The following is a 20191-nucleotide window of genomic DNA, read 5'->3' on the forward strand; positions in this document are numbered from 1 at the left end:
GCTTCAATATGTTAAAAGGCAGCTCAGGATATGGAATAGGCAATGCTTTGGGAACCTTCACTTTATGAAGAGGCTTGCTCAAGAAGATCTTGATGTCATCACAAGGGAGATTAGAGATCGAGGTTTCTCAGAGGATCTTGGCAAGGCGAAATCCCTTGCTTTTAGAGCTCTAGAAGAATGGGAACTTCGAGAGGAAATTTTTTGGAAGCAAAAGGCTAGAGTTGATTGGCTCCAGGAAGGTGATCGAAACACTGCCTTTTTTCATAAAACAGTGCAATCTTGCCGGAATCAGAGCACTATCTCTTCTTTGGTTAATTCTCAAGGTATCCAACTGAATTCCTTGCCAGCTTTGTTCCAGGAGGCTATTTGGTACTTCTCTACCCTCTTCTCTGAGGACTCTCCTCTTGCTGATAATAAAGAAAATATTATTTTGTCTTGTATTCCTTCCCTTATCACTCAGGAAATGAATGATTATCTCATGCGTCCAATCTCTTTGGAAGAGTTGGAGGAGGTGGTCTTTGGCATGCCTAAGGGGAAGGCTCCTGGTCCTGATGGCTTTCCAGTTGAATTCTTTCAGGAATTTTGGGACATCATTAATCATGATTTGTTGGAGGTGGTTAAGGAATCCTATGCTAGCAAGCAAATGCTTCGAGCTTTGAACTCTACATTCTTGACTCTTATTCCTAAGAGAGAGGGTGCTAATCAATTGGAGTTTTTTAGACCAATTGCCTTATGTAATGTGGTTTACAAAGTTATTACTAAGTTGATTGTTGAGAGAATGAAAAGGTGGCTTCCCATTATTATCTCAGAAGAACAAGGTGGTTTTGTTGCTGGTAGACAAATTTTGGATGGGGTGGTTATTGCTACTGAGGCTATTCACTCTATGGCTACTTCAAGGGAGAGAGCAATGTTTGTTAAGCTGGATATGGCTAAGGCCTACGATAGAGTTAAATGGAGCTTCCTAAGGAGTATTCTTCTTTCTTTTGGATTTAGCTCTGACTGGGTGAGTTGGACTATGAGTTGTGTTACTTCTGCCTCTTTTTCTATTCTTATTAATGGTCAACCTTCTCAACTATTTGGTGCTTCTAGAGGCCTTCGCCAGGGTGACCCTCTCTCCCCATATCTATTCATCATCATGGCTGAAGGCTTGGGCAGATTCATTAAGTATCAGGTGTCCCTGAATTCTATTCAAGGTTGGCGGTGGGGTAATGGCTTACCTTCTCTTTCCCATCTTCAATTTGTTGATGATTCTACTCTTGCCGATCTTGCTAGGATCAAGGAAGCTGAAGCCTTTCGACATGCTTTGGATGTTTATGTGGCAGCTTCAGGCCAGAAAGTTAATGAGCACAAATCTTCCATTTACTTTTTTAACACTCCTGATTCTATTCAGCACAGGATTGTTGGTATCCTACGGTTTCAGATTGGGTCACTTCCTTTGACTTATCTTGGCATTCCTATTGCTGTTTCTAGACAGCCACGTCTCTTCTGGCAAAATTTGATTACCAAGCTTCAGGATAAGGTAAATCATTGGACTCATAGATGGCTTTCTACTGCTGCTCGGGTTACTCTTCTTCAAGTTGTTATCCAAGCTCTTCCTACTTATAGAAGCATGGTTCAGGCTGCTCCTATTTACTTTCTCAAGGAGTTTGATGCTCTTTCCCGACAATTCCTTTGGAGTGGTAATTTGCGTAGTACTAAATGGAGCTTGGTTAATTGGGCAACTGTTTGTAGGCCTAAAAAGGAGGGTGGTCTTGGTCTTCAATCTACTCTCTTGAGTAGTCAAGCTTTGGCTGCTAAACTTTATTGGCGATGGTGCTCTGGACAACATCAACTTTGGGCTCGTATTATCACTCATAAATATTTAATGGTGCTGATCCTTGCTCTGTTTCTGCACTTCCTCTTGAAGGTCGTGGCTCAATGGTTTGGCATACTTTGAAGACAGGTGCGATGTTGGTGAAGAGGGGTCTGTTCTAGATATGTAAAGGAGGTTCTCAGGCTTTGTTTTGGTCTGATGCTTGGGATGGATTCCCTTCTATTTTATCCATGTACCATCATCTTCAGCCTCTTTGTGACTCTTTTCTTGCCGCTGGATGGGATAAAGTGACTCATTACAAGACTCCTTATCAATTGGGACCTGTTGTTGGTTACAGATGGAAGCATTCTTTTGATTGGCCTCCTGGAGGTACAGACATGGATCGTCAGGAGCTTTCTCAAATTCTGGCCTCTAGAGAGTGTTCCTCTTTGCTTGGTCTAGATATTTTGGCTTGGGGCGGTACCTTGTCTGGTAAATATCATGTCTCTGTTGGGTATCAGGAGATAACTAGACAATTATTTGGGGATGCTGAGGTCCCTTGGTGGAAGCAAGTTTGGAATAAAGTTTCTTGGTCCAAGTGCAATTTTTTCATGTGGCTAGTGGCTCACAACCGTTGTCTTACCTGGGATAATCTTTGTAAACGTGGATTTTAGGGCCCCTCTTATTGTGTTTTGTGTGGTAATGGAGAGGAGTCTGTCTCCCATCTATTCTTCCATTGCTCTTATTCTACTCAGATATGGAACCTTTGGTGGAGCGCTTGGGGTTGCTCTTGTAGGCATGCTTCCTATTTGCCTGAGTTCTGGGCCCGCTTGGGTAGTGCTCCCTCCAAGTCTTCTTCTCTCCATGCTGCTTGGATTGCTGGCCCATCTTTCATGCTTTGGCATATCTGGTTCGGCTTGGTGTTTTGCATCTTTGGTGGAAAATATCACATTCTCTTCAGGAAACTATTCATGTGAAGTGTGAGCTTGATGGGGGTATGGATCCGGTTGATCTTGCTATCTGTAATTGCCTCAATTTTCATCTTCAAGATGGAGCTGCAGCTCATAGGTTTCCTTCTGTGTCCAGGCAGCTTCACCATCAGAGGAAGGGTCGGGTTAACCGGGATGGGCATTGGACGACTCCTCCCTGTGGAGTTCTGAAAATTAACACTGATGGTTCTTCCCGTGGGAATCCTGGCCTTGCTGGCAGTGGGGGAGTGGCTCGTTGTAGTTCTGGGGATGTTAAATTTTTCTTCTTAGTTCATAAGGGTGATTACACTAACAATCTCATGGAAGCTCAGGCTATTTTATATGCTATGGAACAGTGTTGCTTGCGGGGATGGAGTAAGATTATCTGTGAGTCTGATTCCCAGGTGGTGGTGAACATGCTTTCTTTGCAGGAGCTTTAGGATGTTAGTTGGCAGCTGGCCACTGTTGTTAAGCAGATTATTCTCTTCTCTACCTCTTTTCAGTTCATTAGGTTCACGTATATTCCTCGTGAATGGAATAGAGCTGCTGATTGTTTAGCCGAATGGGCTTCTAGTCATGATCCAGGTTGGAATATTAGGGATAGGAGGCAACTGTCCTTTGAGATGGTGCAAGAATTTGATGATCTTGTTGCTCAGGATCGAGCTCCTTGTTGAGCTCTCCTTGTTGTATTCCTTTCTGTCTTAATAAATTTTTACCCCTCTTTTCTCAAAAAAAAGAATTTCACCCTGCCTATGTAATATATAGACTGAATAAATGAATCACATCTACACGTTGTGAATAAATCATAACTTGGATTCTTCAAAATGAATTTTAGTTATTTGAGTACTATGCAATTTTAAACCTTAATCATAATAACGCTGTTCTGATTGTTTGATTGCAATAGCATTCAACCAGCTCAAAGTCAGTACAATATATATTCAATGAGCTGTTATCTTCACTTAAGCAACAAAGAGGCAAAAGCCTCTAATCAAAGCTTTGTGTAACCAGGACAAAAGGTTCCAAGTTAGCCTTCCAGACATAGTAATGAAGTCAGCTTCGCTGATAAGAGTTTGGGGAATGCAGATGTGTTGAGGTGAGCAATCTTCAGTACATGCTGTTAGAGAGTCAACTGGCATTTTTCTGCAAGTGTTGGGATTGGTAATTAGTTAGTGAATTTCACAGTTGGACATGAACCATATGGATCATTGGCTTATGTCTATCACATGGTGTGGTGGTCTATCCTATCTGTATCATGATTTATGAGTCTACTGGAGTGACTCACTTGAATGAATCAGCCAATATTTTAACTGGATAGAAAATGGTTTTGTCCGATGCTTGATTCTGGTGGTAGTCTTATGGGGATTATATTCATCACCATAGGATCCTTACAACAACAGTGCAGTTCCCTTTTGGATGGCTGTAAGGGCATGAAACTCTCTTAGAAGATGATAGGGGTCAACTGTTGATATTACCAGTTTAGATAAAGACTGATGTTTCCAATTGGTAGTTGTGAATAGACTGTTAAGTTGGGCAATAAGGTGCTTTCCAGTGTTTCTCAATGAACTGATTTGAATAAATCATCTGCTGACATAGTAATTCTTGAAGGGTTTGTTGATTGAGCAACGAATGAAAGAACTATTTCTTGGATATGGGTGATTGGAAAAGGGCCAAACCAATTGAAGCATTATCCAAGAAGATAAGCTGCTAAAGCAGACTTGGTCACATCTGGGTTTCATCTGGCGGGAATGTTGAGCCTGCAATAAGTTCTCAGCAGTTCTTCAATAGTAGTTCACTTAGGGCGGTTATATATATAGATGACAAAATTGTCAACAGGAAAGGTTTAACATTTTCTTTGAACTTTGGGCCTAGGTGTATGAGCTGGTATTGCATACGCTCTGTTAGTGAAATTTACTAAATTTAACTTAGTTTATTTGGAGACCTCAAGGTCTTAGAATCCATCAAGTTTGCAAAGAATTTCTGGAAAAATAATGGCTTGGAGATGCATGGAATTATAGAACTAAGAAGATATAACCTACTTCATGCGCATTAACTCAACATATAGGCTTAACAATGGTTTAGCTTGAATTTAAATGCTTGTGTTTAAACTTTATAACAATAGGAAGTGCTATTTTCTCATGCCCAGGACCCGGGGCACAAAATATTGCAGCAACTGTTATGTTCCTGAAAGTAGTTGGCTTGGAATTGATTGGCTGCTTCAGGAACGTCTATTATTTAATTTTTTCTAGGAGCCATCAACTTCAATCTGTTTATATTTGGTGGATGCTGCCCTTGTCTGCAGACAGTAAACACTGTCTTATATAAGTAAGGAGAGCACAGTCATCTGTGTAATGTTTTGAAGTTGATGGAGAAAATTCCTGCAAATGGCAGTAATGATCCTTGAAAATCCAGGAAATCCACGGCAGTTCAAACAAACAACATTCTGTATTTTGCAGAGTTTCCCCACTTACTAGTGAATATTATGAGGCGTCAATCTTCCTTTCTTGTAAACCTGGGAGGCATATCTACAGTAACATCAAGTGGTGCAGTGTAATGGTGTGAGTGTGTTATGTTAAATAACTTTTAGAGTCTAAGTAAATACGATAAAATAAAATAAATATTTAGTGACTAACACCTTTTAGTAAGTTTAATTAAAAACTAAATTACTAAATGGCTCTTACAAAAATAAAATAAAATAAAATAGTGCCTTGATTATTACAAAAAATGACATTTTTTTAAATAAAATGATTTCTAAGTAAATAAAAATAAAATCAAGTTACTAATTTAATAAATTAATATTTAAATGAAATAAAATAACTCTTAAGTTTATAAAAATAAATGTAAAGTAAAGTAAACAATACAATTTTAAAAAAAAAATGTTTAATTAGTTTCGAACTAAATTTTTTACACGATCAAATCCAGAAGCACAAAATAGATAGCTGTATGGATTGTGGAAATTTGTTGGCATTAATATAATCAATTATTCACTACAGCTGGTAGATCTGCACTGCCTTTTCCAAAATTGAAGAATAATGTTCCATGACATTGGCAGATCGCTTCCATCAATCAATTTTGTGATTCTGATTCATTTTGGTTGACTTGTTGAAGGTTCAAGTGTCATTGCATGCACATCACCGTAATGTGAAATTGTGGAGAATAAATGTTTTCACTTCTGTAAAATTTCATTCATATGGCCATTTGATGGTTAAAGAGAATAAATGTTTTCACTTTTGTAAAAATATCATTCATATTGCCATTTGATGGTTAAATTATGGCATTGTAGATGCTGCCACTAAGGTGTAACCCTTTCTAATGACCCCTCCTACAATAGGTTTATGGATTTGATGTTTCCCTGGCACAACTGATGGCAAGGAACTCCCTTTTTTGAATCCGTGATCATTCCTATGAATCACAATCTATGATACCTCCTTAAATGTTTGAGTTATGTAATCGATAAGACAATTTTGTATTTTAAAATAAATAATCATGATCTGGTAGAGCAATTATGTATGTGCCCAATGATCTGACCTATACATGTATACTCAGTGCAATACCCTATAACAATCTACCTTCACTATGTTTGATATGCCATCTATATATGGAACAACTATTGGTGGTACTGCTTGAGTAATAGTACCATTATATCAGATTGGGGTATTGCTTGAGTAATGGCACTGTTATATCAGATTGAGGTATTGCTTGAGTAATAGCACTATTATATCAGATTTGGGTTTTGCTCGAGTAATAGTACTAGTAACAGTTTATAGTGACAATATTATTCTGTCTGATTGGGGCATTAGAATATATGCAAAATGGCTCTTTTCCTGATGGTGTTCCTCACTTGTATGTAACCTAATTTCCTTACCAGGGTTCACCCCTGGACCCCCTGGACCAGCCCAGGTTTGAACTGGTCCATGGTTCGGGGCCAGTTCACTGGGTGGTACGGGCAGGGTTCGATTTTTCCCCTGCTTGTTTGAACTGCTTGGAACCCAGTTCAAACTTGGCTGGACCATGCTGAAAACCGGCGAACCAAGTTCGAGCCGTGTGAATTCTGGGCTGCGCAGATGGCAAAAAAGTATATTTTTTGCAAAATTTAATAACTTTTTGGCTTACAATAGGCGATTTTGAAGAATTTGATGCCAACACTGTTGTTGCTGCTGCTGATCCCATTGGCCTTAGCTCTATTGCTGAGTCAACTAATGTCGGAGAAGAAGATGAAGATTGAAGAACTTAGAATATTAATAGATTTTTATTCCATTAGTTGAACAATCAACAATGAACGTTAAACAATGATGCTTGAACTTGATGCTATGATTTGTTTTCAGTCTTTCAAATCTTTGATGTTGAACTTGTTACTTGAACTATATGATGGTATGATCGCTATGATTACAAGTATATGCTGTTTTTGTTGTTGAAATGTGTTTATGCTACTATGCTACATTCTAATTTTAACTCATGTATTGTGTGTGTGTGTGTGTGTGTGTGTGTGTGTATGTATATATATAAAATTTTTACATGTTCCTTGAGTGATCAATGGAATTGCCCTCTTATACCTTCATTCAGGAATGCGGAGTTGCCTTGCATAATGTGTCTCATGTTCATTCATATTTGGTACTTTTTAATAACTATTGTTAATTGTTCCTTCTCTATGGTAATAGCTGCATAGTCAACTAAATCTATGTCAATTAGTAATGTTATTGCACCAGTTTACGTTCGCATCTCTCCTCTTTAATCGCACCCTACTGTATGATACAAAACACTATCTACTATTTTGTTGAGCTAAGATAATCTCTGCTCTTCCACTGCTATCGACTTACAATATTTGTGCATTTGTATCTTGAGATTATGAGTTGTATCTGGTCGCTAACTATTATTATATTTTAATGATTATTATCAATTAGCTATTTCTTTGATGTTCCTTCCCTCCACGGTAGATGCCCAAGTCGATGCTCTTCATAGTCCATATTCTTTGACCGTCATTTGCCAATTCATAATCTTTTATCATTAAATGATATTTGTCAATAGACTTGGGCTATTATTTCCTTTGTGAGAATACTTTACATTAGATCGGTTTATTTATTGTTACTAATTTAATTATTAATTATTATATGTTATTAAATTATTTCAATATTCTATTTATTATGTATTTTATTATTATTTATTTTGATTTTGAGGTTATGAATATATTATAACTATTTTTAATCATATTTTCTTATTTATTTATTTAATCTTTAACACTATTTCCATTAAATTGTATCCCGGAGAAGGGGACATCACACCCTTTCTAGGCTATTAGGCATTCGTGCCCCTGCTAATACATTGTGCTTCTGGGCTTGAACCTTCATGTTGATGCTTTTGGTGTTCATGCCTTTGACTTAGTTTTCCAAATCCTTGGTGGGCTGGCATGCTTGCAGGCTTTGTATTCCTATGGGGCCACCATGCTCAAAAGTTTGGATAATTTACTTTAGTACTGTGCATTCATTGTGGGGATGATGCCCCCCATTTATTGCCTCGTCTAGCTTGAGCCAGGCTAACACCCTTGTTTTACCAATTAAAACTATTAAAAAATCACTCATATGGTGAGGGAGGTGTTATTAATAGGCACGCAAGCTTCTTTTGAACAATCTAAGATTGAAGTCAATTATGATTGCAAGGACAATGGGGAGCTTACTCTAATTTCCAGATGAATGGGTACCTTCTTAAGATGATGAAGACGATGTGAGATTACTTGCTATCTGGTTGGATGCCTTCAGATCTGCTAGCTCTTGCAATAAACTTTTGTGGGATCCTTCAAAGGCAGTTTTGTGTTTACCCTCCCTTGTGGTTGAATTGTTTTAGTAGCACTAGCACCCTTGTTCTCTAAATGGCTCTAGCTCTTTGGCCAAGGGCATTGTAAAGGCTTCTTGCTTTCTCTTGGTTTTGTCCTTGGGGAATGCATTGCTTCTTTTGGCAGGTATGGTTTGCCTGTGGAAGTTGGCGTCTTTGTGCATAGTGTGCGATTTGCAAATGGTGGCTTTGGAGGTGGAGTAAGTTGCAGATGTGGGTGTGTGTGTGTGTTCATATTTAGGAGGTTGCAAAGGGCTATTTATTTTAGTAATCTCTATCAAAGAGGGTATTACTTTTGGCCTTGACCTTGCAGTTTTCTTACCAACTAGTTTGCCTAGTTTAGGAGCTGCATTTGGCTACTTCTATGGCATAGAGTGGACTCAATCAACGGGGATTCTAGTATTGGAATTTGGGAGTACCTGATGTGCCCCAGGCTATGTCCTGGTGGTTCTGTTGCTTTCCATTTGGGGGCTATGCTGTAGGGACAAGATTTGTTGATCGCAAATGAGGATGTTACTGTGGTGGACAATATGGCTACTGTTGTTGATTAAAATAGCCATATTGATTAATATAGCAATATTGTATCAAATGTTTGGACTCCTCTTCTTTCACTTGGGCTCCATCACTAGATAGTTCAAGTCTGCACTCTGTCCCATATTCTGTTGTTCATGGGTTTTGCTTGGTAATTATATTCCAGGGATCTTTTTGGAACGTCTCCTAATACTAATGTATTTAGTAAGTGTGGCACAATGTAAATGGAAACTCAGGCATCATTTTGAGATTGTGGCTTAGCTAAAGGGCTTCTTTCTAATATCCTTCATGAACCACAAGGACTTTGCAGAGACACTTTTGAATGGGCCATGGTTTCTTGGTAAGAATGGTTTCTTCCTCAAAAGAGGGTCCCTTGGTTTTGACCCCAAGAAAGAATGCATCAATGAATTTCCTCTTTGGGGCAAGTTTTCTGGGCTGCGTTTGAAATATTGGGATGAGCTCTTGATGGGAATTGTCAATTCTTTTGGACAATTTATTGTGGTCGATACTGTTGCCAAATTCAGAAAATGATTGCTATTTGCAAGATTCTGCCCTTGTGGATGTTGAGGAGGCACTTCCTTCGAGCATTACTCGGTCCTCCAAATTCGGTAGTTGGGTGCAACAGATTGTCTTTGAGAATTACTTGGTTGTTTACCATTATTGTCTCAAAGTGGGTCGTGTAGAGGTGGACCAACAAGAGAAATAATTCTTTTTGCAGGAAAAGGAGTAAGTTTTGCCTTCCCAACTTAATTGTGTGAGGTGGAAGCTCCCTTGTCAGATGAGGCTTGTAAGATTCTTTCTGCTCCATGGGTAAACGGGGAGATGACATTGGGATAAAGGATTTTACATGGCCCTTTGGGTCCTTTGAATTCAAGAGTAGCTGTTAAAAATGGGAGTTCAGCCTGGAGAATTCTTTTTACCAAGGATAAAATGGTTGAGGTTGTGCAATGCTCCTTGGAGTGATCTGATTTCAAAATGCTTTAAGTGATCTCCTTTTAATGTGTCTCTTAGAAATTTTGTATGGGCTATAGTTCTAATTTTGCATGGATGACATAGATTTATCATGAACTGAGATTAACTGTATGGTTGTAAATGGAGTTTGATTCTAGAAATTGTTGCATCATAAGATGACTTTTACATTGAATGCACAAATTTCTCAGCATCTGAATCCTTCCAACTAGGATGAATGGTAATTTTAGACATTCTGTGCAATTAAATATATATTTTATAATGATTAATGTGATTATCCATGGTTCAGATTAGGAATATATTTGGCTAATAGTGATGCAATGATGAACTGGGATGGTTAATATCTTTATTGTTAAAATTGAGAAGATAGTCCATGGTAAAAGGAGAAATTTATCTTGAGATTAAGCTTGTGCAAATAAATTTCTTTCAATTACCGCGAGAACTACACAACTTGTGAGGATGAAATATATATAGCATTGATATTTAGAATTTAGTGATCTGCTGTCAATGTACTAAACTCCATAGTTTTTTTCATTTTGTAGTTGGTGTAGACAATGTTCTTTTCCAAATTCAGTGCCCCCGTTTAGAATTATATTTAGAATAAAGGCACTGATTATGCTTTTCTAGTAGCTTTTATCTTCCAATCTCGAGTATATGAAAATATTGTCAGTGTTCCAATAATTTCAAACTTTCAAACTCAAGATTGTGCCTAGCGGCCTTGCTATAAGTTACCTGCAGTGTATTCATGACTTAAGTCTTGCTATGAATTACCTATGGTGTATTCATGATTTTTAAGAGTTTTACATTGTATATTTGAGTTTGTTAGATGTTGGCTACTATGTAGTAAATTCATGAACTCACAGGTTTGTTGCAAATTCTCAGCTCAGCTGGTATGCCATACCTGATATATGGAACCCACCCTGTATAATTCATTCACTCCAGGCCCTGAGTTTTAACCTGATGGTAAAACCTGTTTGAGAGATGGTGTTGATCTGTGTGTTAGACTCTTCACTTCCGTTTATAAAATTATTGGGTTGAGTTGAAGTTCCAATTTTTGGAAATTGTGATTTAATTACTGATCAGATTCAGTGGCTTGTTTTTAGGTACGTGGACCCTCCTGTGCACGTATGCTTGCAGAAAATTTATCAGAAAATCCCTTGGTGGGATCATCAAGCATTCAGAAGATTCTTATTCTTGAAAGAGGATTTAATGGATGGCAAGCTGCAGGACATCCAGTTTGCCAATGCAAAGAGTTCATATGTAAAGGTCACAAGTAATGGTCATATGCATTTCTATGTAGTTCGCTGCAATTACCGCTTGATTTCATGGGGAACTTTTCTTGAAATAATTTGTTGTATACAAATTTGAGAATGGACCTCCATAGGCAATTAAGCAACAATGTAAGCTAGAAGGTGGGAAGTGTTTTCAATGGAATATGAAATGCCCTTGGTAAATTTTGCTGTTGCTGTGTCTGCTAAAGCTAATGCCAATTATTATTATTTTTAAGTTAATGATTATTTAAACTTTATATTCTCATGGTTCAGTTTCTTTTAAAATGATTTTTCAAAGCCCATTGAATAGATTGACACAATGTTGACATGTGATGGTTTTGTACTGACATAATACTCTATCTACGATTTTAATCTAATCATACGATTCTATAATTTCCAGTTCATATTAAATATCGTAAATGTCATTGTCTGTTTTATTTGTTAATGCATCTCTTTCTTACTCTGCGGTTTGAGGTTGGGAAACTTCCTTAGCAAATGATTGTTTTCTTAGGCATGAATTGAGAAGTGGCTTGGGTAAGATAGCTTAATTGAGCTTGTATCCTTAGAACCATAATTACTGTTGGCAATGATTGGTAGCCCTAGGTCACAGTCATTAAGTCATTCTGCACGTCATAATTTCCCCCATGAAACTACTTTCTTTGGTGGGTATCTAAGCCCTATTCTGAATATTGCTTGTGATTGTTAAGCAATATGACCACTGTTAGTAAGCTAAAGCAAGTTGTCGATCCAATTCTGTGGCATGTGAATTGTACATTTGTTATGGAGTTCTATTAAAGTACTTCATTTCTTCTATATCGAATATAATGCTCCACCAGGTTAAGGCTTCATAAATACAAAGGAAACCTCTATTAATGACAGTTAAGGAGCCAGCACCGTCTGCAACTCATATGCACCTGTTTTCGAGGGAAATATAAGTCCTTTCGTATTTAACACTTGATATGGGTGCACATATAAGTTGGCCCTGTATCCACTGGCCTAACCTATTGGCAATTAAAATAAACAAGAGCTCTTAGAGAGCTTGAGTTCTTGCCTAGTGCAAACTTTAAGGAAGAAAGATAAAAGAGTTGGTTTATGAATTTATATTTAAGCAAACACTTTTGGTCATCCTCCAAGTATGTAGAACACATTAAAGCCCTCAACCAGTATTAATTTCTAGTCCCTTGGAATTAATTTAGATGTCCACTTATGATCCAATACATCTACTTGTGAATTAATACATCTATTTCCATTCGCATCATCCTATGTATAAAAAGTAGATCAGCTAGAGCACCTTGTGAATGAAAACTCATGAAATATGTGAATATTTTGATCTATTCAAAATTTTGAAAAAACAATATCAAACATAATAGTTAAGTAAGCTATCATTAATCTGATAAAATATAAAAGAACTTCAATTCAATTCTAGGTAAATAAATGCATTCAAACTTAAATAATTGTCAAATTGAATTGGATCTCCAACAAAACACTTCTCTTCATACTTTTATTTTAAATAATAAATAAATTAAAGCTGCAACATTTTATTTTAGAATTTACAATTTCTAGTATTTTAATAAAATATTGAATACATTAGTATACAAAAATTCTAGATGAAAGTTTTTAATTTAGATGATAATGATTTTTTTCTATGAACTATAGAATGGTTATTCTAATCTTTGAAGGTATATTACGTTTTAGTAATTTATTTTTAATTTAACGATAATAAAATAAAAATAGTTTAATTTAAAATTCTAAAATGATCATTATAATATTCAAATAAGATTTATAAAAATATATTTTTCTATAAATTATTCTCTTCTATAAAATAAATATTGAAATGTAAACCAACAAAAAAATATTAAAAAGAACACAATAGTTGAGATAATTTCAACTTTTTTATGCAAATAACATATGAATCAATGCCACGTGACGGTGACAATAGCGAAAAGGCCAATTTTTTTTCGCTATTTTAATTCTAAAAAATATGAGGAACTAATGTTTTCATTAGACCCCCTACTTTTAAGATTTCAAAGATTTTATTTTTAAATTCATTTTTTAAAGATATGAATTGTTTTTTTGATTGGCTAAAGGCGTTTTTGATGGGGGCTAATTTTATTTTTAAATACTAAAATTTTGAAGAAAAATGTGCAATGATAAGAAGGAATTTATTAAATTGTCAGTAACTGGCAGTTGTATTTATTACAAACACATGGTGCTACTGCCGCCGCATGTTGCAAGGCACTAAGAATGTTAGAATTTGAGTAAATGGTGAAAATGAAACAATGGTGGAGGCCCATATAACACACCTGTCGTTGAACAAGTTGGGTAATGCTCGGTGCTTAGTGCAAGGTTAAGTGGTCGAGGTGGACAAAAGCACCCTACATGGTAGTATAATAATTCAAAAGACTTGTCTATGAGAAGTTTATAGTTTGGCAAGTATAATCAATGGAAAAATAATTGAAAAGACTTGTCCATGAAAAGTTTATAGTTCGGCAAGTATAATCAATGGAAATATATATTTTGATTGAAATCAGACCCATTGATATTGTTGTTGCCGCTTTGCTATAACGTTAATGGTAGAGTCAATGAAATACAATTAATTTAATTGACATGGATTAGTAAAAACATTAAATGGTTGCATTTTTATTATTAATTACTTTTCAATTTTATATTCTTGGTCAAATGTTATTCATTTCAATTTCTACAAATTACTTTAAATTAATTAACATGTTCTAAAATTTTAAAATGTTGTGTAAGATGTAAAAATGTTAATCAATTAAAAGTTCAGTTATTAGAATAATTAATTTGTAAATAATAATATGATAAAAGTTTATTAAATTATAGGTTATTGAATTACTTTCAATTTTTAGCTTTTAATAAATATTGCGAAGTTCAAATTTTAAAAAGTTATAGTTTAGTTTAATGAAAGGAAGACAATACTAAACCAAAACAATCATTTTAATGATGTTTCAATATAAATGCATTTAACTTCAATATAGATAGAAAAATATTTAGAATTAATAAGGTTAACTCATGAGTACTCTATGATCTTGTATTAAATATAGCTTAAACATGTTAAATTTTAAAATATTTTAATCTAATAACTCTATCCTAGATAAGAATAAAAATATATATTATTTAAAAATAAATAATAAAAATACTTACAAATTCATGCTTCAAAAGTTGTATTTGAATATAAATTAAATTAGAAAGCTTATAGGTTGTAAATTTATGGTAGTTAGTTAATGTGAATTGGAGATAAATATTTTATTCAGTTATTGATCCAAAATAAAGAAAGATTTTGATAGAACGCTTCAATATTTATTAGTATAAACATTTTAGTTTTATTATCTAAAAATATTATTTTATATTTTAAAACTTTATATAGATATTTATAAATATACCATTTATATCTTACAAATTTATATTTTAAAAAGTTATTTACAATTATTTACATAATTTTACATCTATTATAATTTTATTATTATTGATAATATACCTCTTGTTATATAATAAATAATATTAAAAATCGAACCTTAGAAATCTGCAAATGCAACAATAGTTTTTCTTAGTAGAAATTAATAATGAATTGGGGTTGGGGGCTATTGGGAACATTAGTTCCTTGCCTTATATAAGGCAAGACTAATAATGTTGAATTTGACCAAGTTTATTATCTTTCCTAGCCAACCATTGAGTTGAATTAAATGTGTCTGTGCTGATTGTTGACCTTGTGCTAAAAGATACAAGCCTACAACCATCATAGGTGGAGAGATGCGTAAAGGTTTGATCTATATTAAATAATAGAACAATGCTAATATAATGTTTAATGAAAAAATTCAGATTAATTGAATTAACTTATCATGAACAATGTATATCAGAAAATCAATTTATAGAGCAACAATTTGTATGGTTAATATAAACATATATTTATATCATTTTGATTATACAGAGATAATTTGTTATTTAATATTAGGGTATATAAATTGCCCAAGTAAAGCAATGCTAATGAAGGAAAACAACTCAAAAGTGTAGTTATTTCTCATAAGGTTTTCATGTTGTGAAATAGTATATCTCTTAAAAGAGGTCAGACCTAATAGCAATAAAATGAATACAACTAGCATGGATCCTCAACAAGGGGAGCGTTGGAAGAAGATGAATTTTCATATCTACACTAGTCAATTGGTTATTATAAGGCAAATATAAGCATTATGCTTGCATATTCCATAACTTATGTAGCAACATATATGAACACAACGATAAGGATAAACATTGTATTGTGTTGTGATATTACTATTAGGATTCAATTTTGTAGTTTTTGTGTCAAGCTCATTGACTCATGTTTCATGAGAAGATAAAAACCCATCTTTCTTGAGATTGAATGTAACACTTAGCACTCTTCGCATCTAGGTGATGCTCATAGAGGTGAAGCACCAAGATTTCTTAAAAGATCAGTATCACCCATCCCACTACTCTAGCTCAAGTGTGCTTAACAACAGAGTTTTAGTCCACTTTGCTTGCAATTGAAAGTGAGCTTAACCTTGGAGGAAACTCTGTGGTTAAGCACAAAGTGGGTTTAAATTTTTGAGGAAACTCTATGGTTAATTGTGCTTGAGTTGGAGTAGTATTGGGATAGGTGACCTATTGGTAAGTCTTGGGGCTTCACCTTTGTGAGCATCACCTAGATGCAATGAGGGCTAAGTATTTCATTCATTCTCATGAGAGATGGATTCTTGTGAATCACTACTCATGAAACATTGGTCATTGAGTTTGACTCAAAAACTACACACACACTTAAATAACAATATCGCAATTTGACTTGCCTACTTATCAATTATATTATGTGTTGAAATTATGATTAAAAATGAATGGATGTCCTTTACAAGAGCAACTAACTTAATGAGAGGACACAATTCCCCCATCATAAAGATATAAATATGAGGGAGAGATAATTTGTTGGAGACATAAATAAAAAAGGAGGAAGACCAGCCACACAATTGGTCAAGACATTCAATTCCTAAATACATTCTATAGATTGACAACAAGTAACCAACACTACACTTACATCAAGGAAGAACAATTAGGAGGGTCAAAGCACTCAAACAATAGCAATCACATCTAAGATAGCTTATAAATCTAACAAGGAATCAATTGACAGATCAAGCACAATACAATAATGTGATATGGTGTGTGTGTGTGTGTGTGTGTGTGTGTGTGTGTGTTGCTTATGCATAAATAGATAAATGTTAAGTGTATACTCATAGGATAGATACAATATGTTTGCTTGTTTGAAATCCATCTTGTAGGAAGGGTTTAGGGGTAGGGTTCTCTAAGTAGGCCACTCAAGAGTTAACCATATAACTAACTCCTAGAGACAGGAAGGCTCTTACATAGAAGAACCAAGAAACCCCCTTACAATATCTATCAAATTCTACAATCATGGTGCATGTCTTTAGGAGTATGAAACATTGATAGGGAAAACAACTACATAGAACCCACAAAACATGCTAGGATGGATCTAGAAGACATATGCACTTGGTCTTATAAGATATTTTATTTGGTAAGAAATACACTAACTCTAACTTTATGATTATGATTCTAGGGTAAGTTTTAGGCCAGATTAGGAAGGGAACATTACACAAAACACATATTTAATCTCATATATAACAAGGAAGAAATGGAAAGAAACAACAAAACTATGACTGTGCACTTATCATTCTTCTTGATGAAAAAAAAATTTCACTATTGAAATGGGTTGTGAGTATAGATTGACGTGGTCAACTCTATGTCAGAGACTACTGTTTAAAAAAACCCAAATCCAAATCTTACCCTAAACCTTTTTAATGACACTTTATGTGATGATGCTTGCATCAATTGCCTTAAGACTTACTATAAGATGAGTTACCAATAACTTCTACGTAACTGTTGATCTCAGATTGGTTTTGACAAATGAATGTCAACACACTTAAGTTACTTAGTTCATGTCGAACAAGTAGTACATGCTGAGCACAACAAGAATATTATAGAGCATATCGAGTCATAGTGAGTGCTGAGTCACTCAAGTGTTGAGCAAATAGTGTATGCTGAATGATTTAGGACCAAGTAAACAGTGGATGTCGAGCATTACAAATGTCGAGTCACAATATCAAGATTAGTGCATGTTGAGCATCAGAGACTTTAGAGGTCGAGTGAAACAGTTTTGACATATTTGTTTGTAAAGGCACAAACAACTATGTAAACTATTTTTGAGCCAACTTATGATTGAATTTTGATATTTTGAAGATAAGGATGAATCTCTAGTTGGATTCCCTATGCAATTACATGCAGCCAATCAAAAAATGGGAAGGATTAAGTGGTGAAATGGATGAATCTCGATCGTAGATTTATACCTAACCCTAAGTCATTAAAGTCTTCTTAAGGAGGACAAACTCTAAACTTTCTATGAATGTTGAAGGAGCAAAGAGAATAGTTTGCATGAAAAAATAGAGCATTCATGATGGCTTAGAAGTTATGAAGTAAGATTGCATTGTAGAATCAGTTAGAGCAGAACAGAGGAAAGAAAAGGATAGAACAAAGAGACATTTGATCAATAAGGATCGAAGATACATTATTTTAGAGGTGATCTATTATCAAGCAATCAAGTGCTAACCGCATGATCAAAGCTGAGAGGTTCTAATAGGTGATTTCAGTCAAAATGTCTTAATAGAGTAGTCCTAATAAGCTGTATGAAATCCTTTAACAGGGTGCTTACTTAGTTGTGAATTAAAGTCCTTTAACCAAGCACACTTCTAACAAGGTGTTGAAATCCTCTAACAAGGTGAGACCTAACAATCTTTGTAAGCCTTTAACAAGGTAGATCATGTTTCATGGTCAAAATATTGTAACCTTCATTGGATACCCTTTATTGCTCCATAAGTGGAGATTTGTGGGTGTCATCCCTGCCTCAGTTTTACCTTCTCATTGGAGGGTTTTTGGGTAATCATATTTGGTGTTGTATGTGTGTGATTGCTTATATGTTTACATGCTTTAGATGTACATGCTTTACATGTTATTTTAGTTCACTCATCAAATACATGGAATGAATGTGTGGAGAAAGTTTTATGAGTCCAAGTTTTAACTACTTGTTGTTTAGTGTGGAACATGATCAATCCTCAAGTGGGAGATTGTTAGATTGTGGTGACTGATTAGGAAAGTACTATACATACTTCATAAATTCTTTGGGGCTCGAGGCATCGCCTTGAATTTTTTTTGGGGCCTTATTTTATCAAGATTTTGGGCTGACGTGTAATTATTCATTATAACCCTAAAGTGGTAAAAATACTTGTATAAAATAACTTAGGGTTAGGGATTGTTTCATAGTTGTGATGCAAAATTGGTTCTTGCAACGATATTGAGTTGTAAGGGATTACAAATTGTAATCAGGTTATAATCAATGGATTGTAATAATATCGAACTTGCTGTTTGGTGAACGTAGCCCAGGGATTGGGTGAACCATGCTAAATCTTGGTGTCTTGTGTTCTTTTCTGTGTGATCTATTCTTTTCTATTATTGGTTATATTTGCATGTAACTGTTATTTCTATCTGTGGTTTGATCCTAACACTACTGATTCATCCCCCACCCCCCCTAGAAGTTTACATTTCCTATTGTAATTCCAACAATTGGTATCAGAGCCTTGTTCTCTAAAAGAGAAGCTTTGAAGCTTTGAGGAAAGATCTTGAAATGGAAGTCTACAAGTTGATAATTTTTTTTTGAGAATCAGGGAATTGAGATACAACTCATTCTACATCAACTGGATGAAGCAAGAGAAGAACTAAAGAAGTCTTTGAAGAGAAGGAAAGAAATTACTATTGCGGACAATGACATACAATACAAATAGATTGACACTACCAAGCTGTTTGCAGATGGAGACTCAAATAAATTTGATGCAACAATTGTAGATTTGATGGAAAAGAACAGAGTCCAAGCTGAGGAAATCAAAAATCTCAAATTAGAGCAAGAATCACAAGCCATACTGCTATGTGCGGTGACTGAATAGAAGAATAAAGCTATGGAAGACAAAACCATGATTGAAGAAGACAAAAGAACTCTAAGCAATAGGCTAGAAGAGAAGTCAATAGAGCTAACCAAGATTTCCAACATGCAATTGGATACTCTAAGTCAAGTGATGAATGCCAACTATGAATTGAATGTCAAGGACATTGAGATAACTACATTAAAATTGTAGAGTGACCTAAAGAGGGAAAATGAATCTGTTGAAAGTTTCAACAAGCCAAATGAAGCCATCAAATACTTTGAGCAATTATTGAGATTCCCTAGATCTAATAATGTTACATCTGGACTGGGATTCACACATACTAAAGAAAGAAAGGAACAAAAAAGGTAAGAACTCCAAACCTACTTGTCATAATTGTGGTAAGAAAGGACATATTGCTAATGTGTGTAGAAAAAAGACTACAAAATAGAGTATCAAGTCTAAGCACATGGTTCACTGCCATAAATGCAAAAAGAAAGGTCATCAAGTACATGAACGCAGAACCAAGACCATGCACACACAAAGATTTGAAGGATATTGCTACAATTGTTAGAAGTATGGACACAGAACTTTGAGTGCAGATCCAAACCCATGTGGTCATCAAATAGGAAAACAAAGGTAAGGAACACAGGCAACTCTTATAACTGGGATTATAATACAAGGTATAGCTATCATTATTGTTAAGAATATGGACATGTTCCTGAGAATTGTATTAGGACACACTTAAGAGGTAATTACCAAAGGTGGTTAAGCCAAACCACATATTTCAGCTATTTGAAGACTGGTCACATCAGTAGATATTGTCCAACA

At 35.2% G+C, this 20191-nt stretch overlaps 1 protein-coding gene across 3 annotated transcripts in view; it reads left to right on the top strand.

The window, feature by feature from the left end:
* Positions 1–11537, top strand: part of CDC25 (Rhodanese/Cell cycle control phosphatase superfamily protein) — a 39013-nt gene extending 27476 nt beyond the window's left edge. The window contains exon 3 of one of the 3 annotated variants that reach the window (XM_089827062.1): positions 11173–11537. In XM_089827062.1, coding sequence (XP_089683188.1) covers positions 11173–11451 — 279 coding nt within the window. In that variant the 3' untranslated portion in view covers positions 11452–11537. Of the gene's footprint in view, positions 1–10965 lie in introns of all 3 variants that reach the window. The other 2 variants (XM_089827076.1, XM_089827066.1) reach the window with 2 other exon arrangements.
* The last annotated feature ends 8654 nt before the right edge of the window (positions 11538–20191 follow it).

Source organism: Cupressus sempervirens, chromosome 1, assembly GCF_028749045.1.
Source record: "Cupressus sempervirens isolate cs-2001-9-10 chromosome 1, ASM2874904v1, whole genome shotgun sequence".
In the NCBI taxonomy this organism is placed as follows: Eukaryota; Viridiplantae; Streptophyta; class Pinopsida; order Cupressales; family Cupressaceae; genus Cupressus; species Cupressus sempervirens.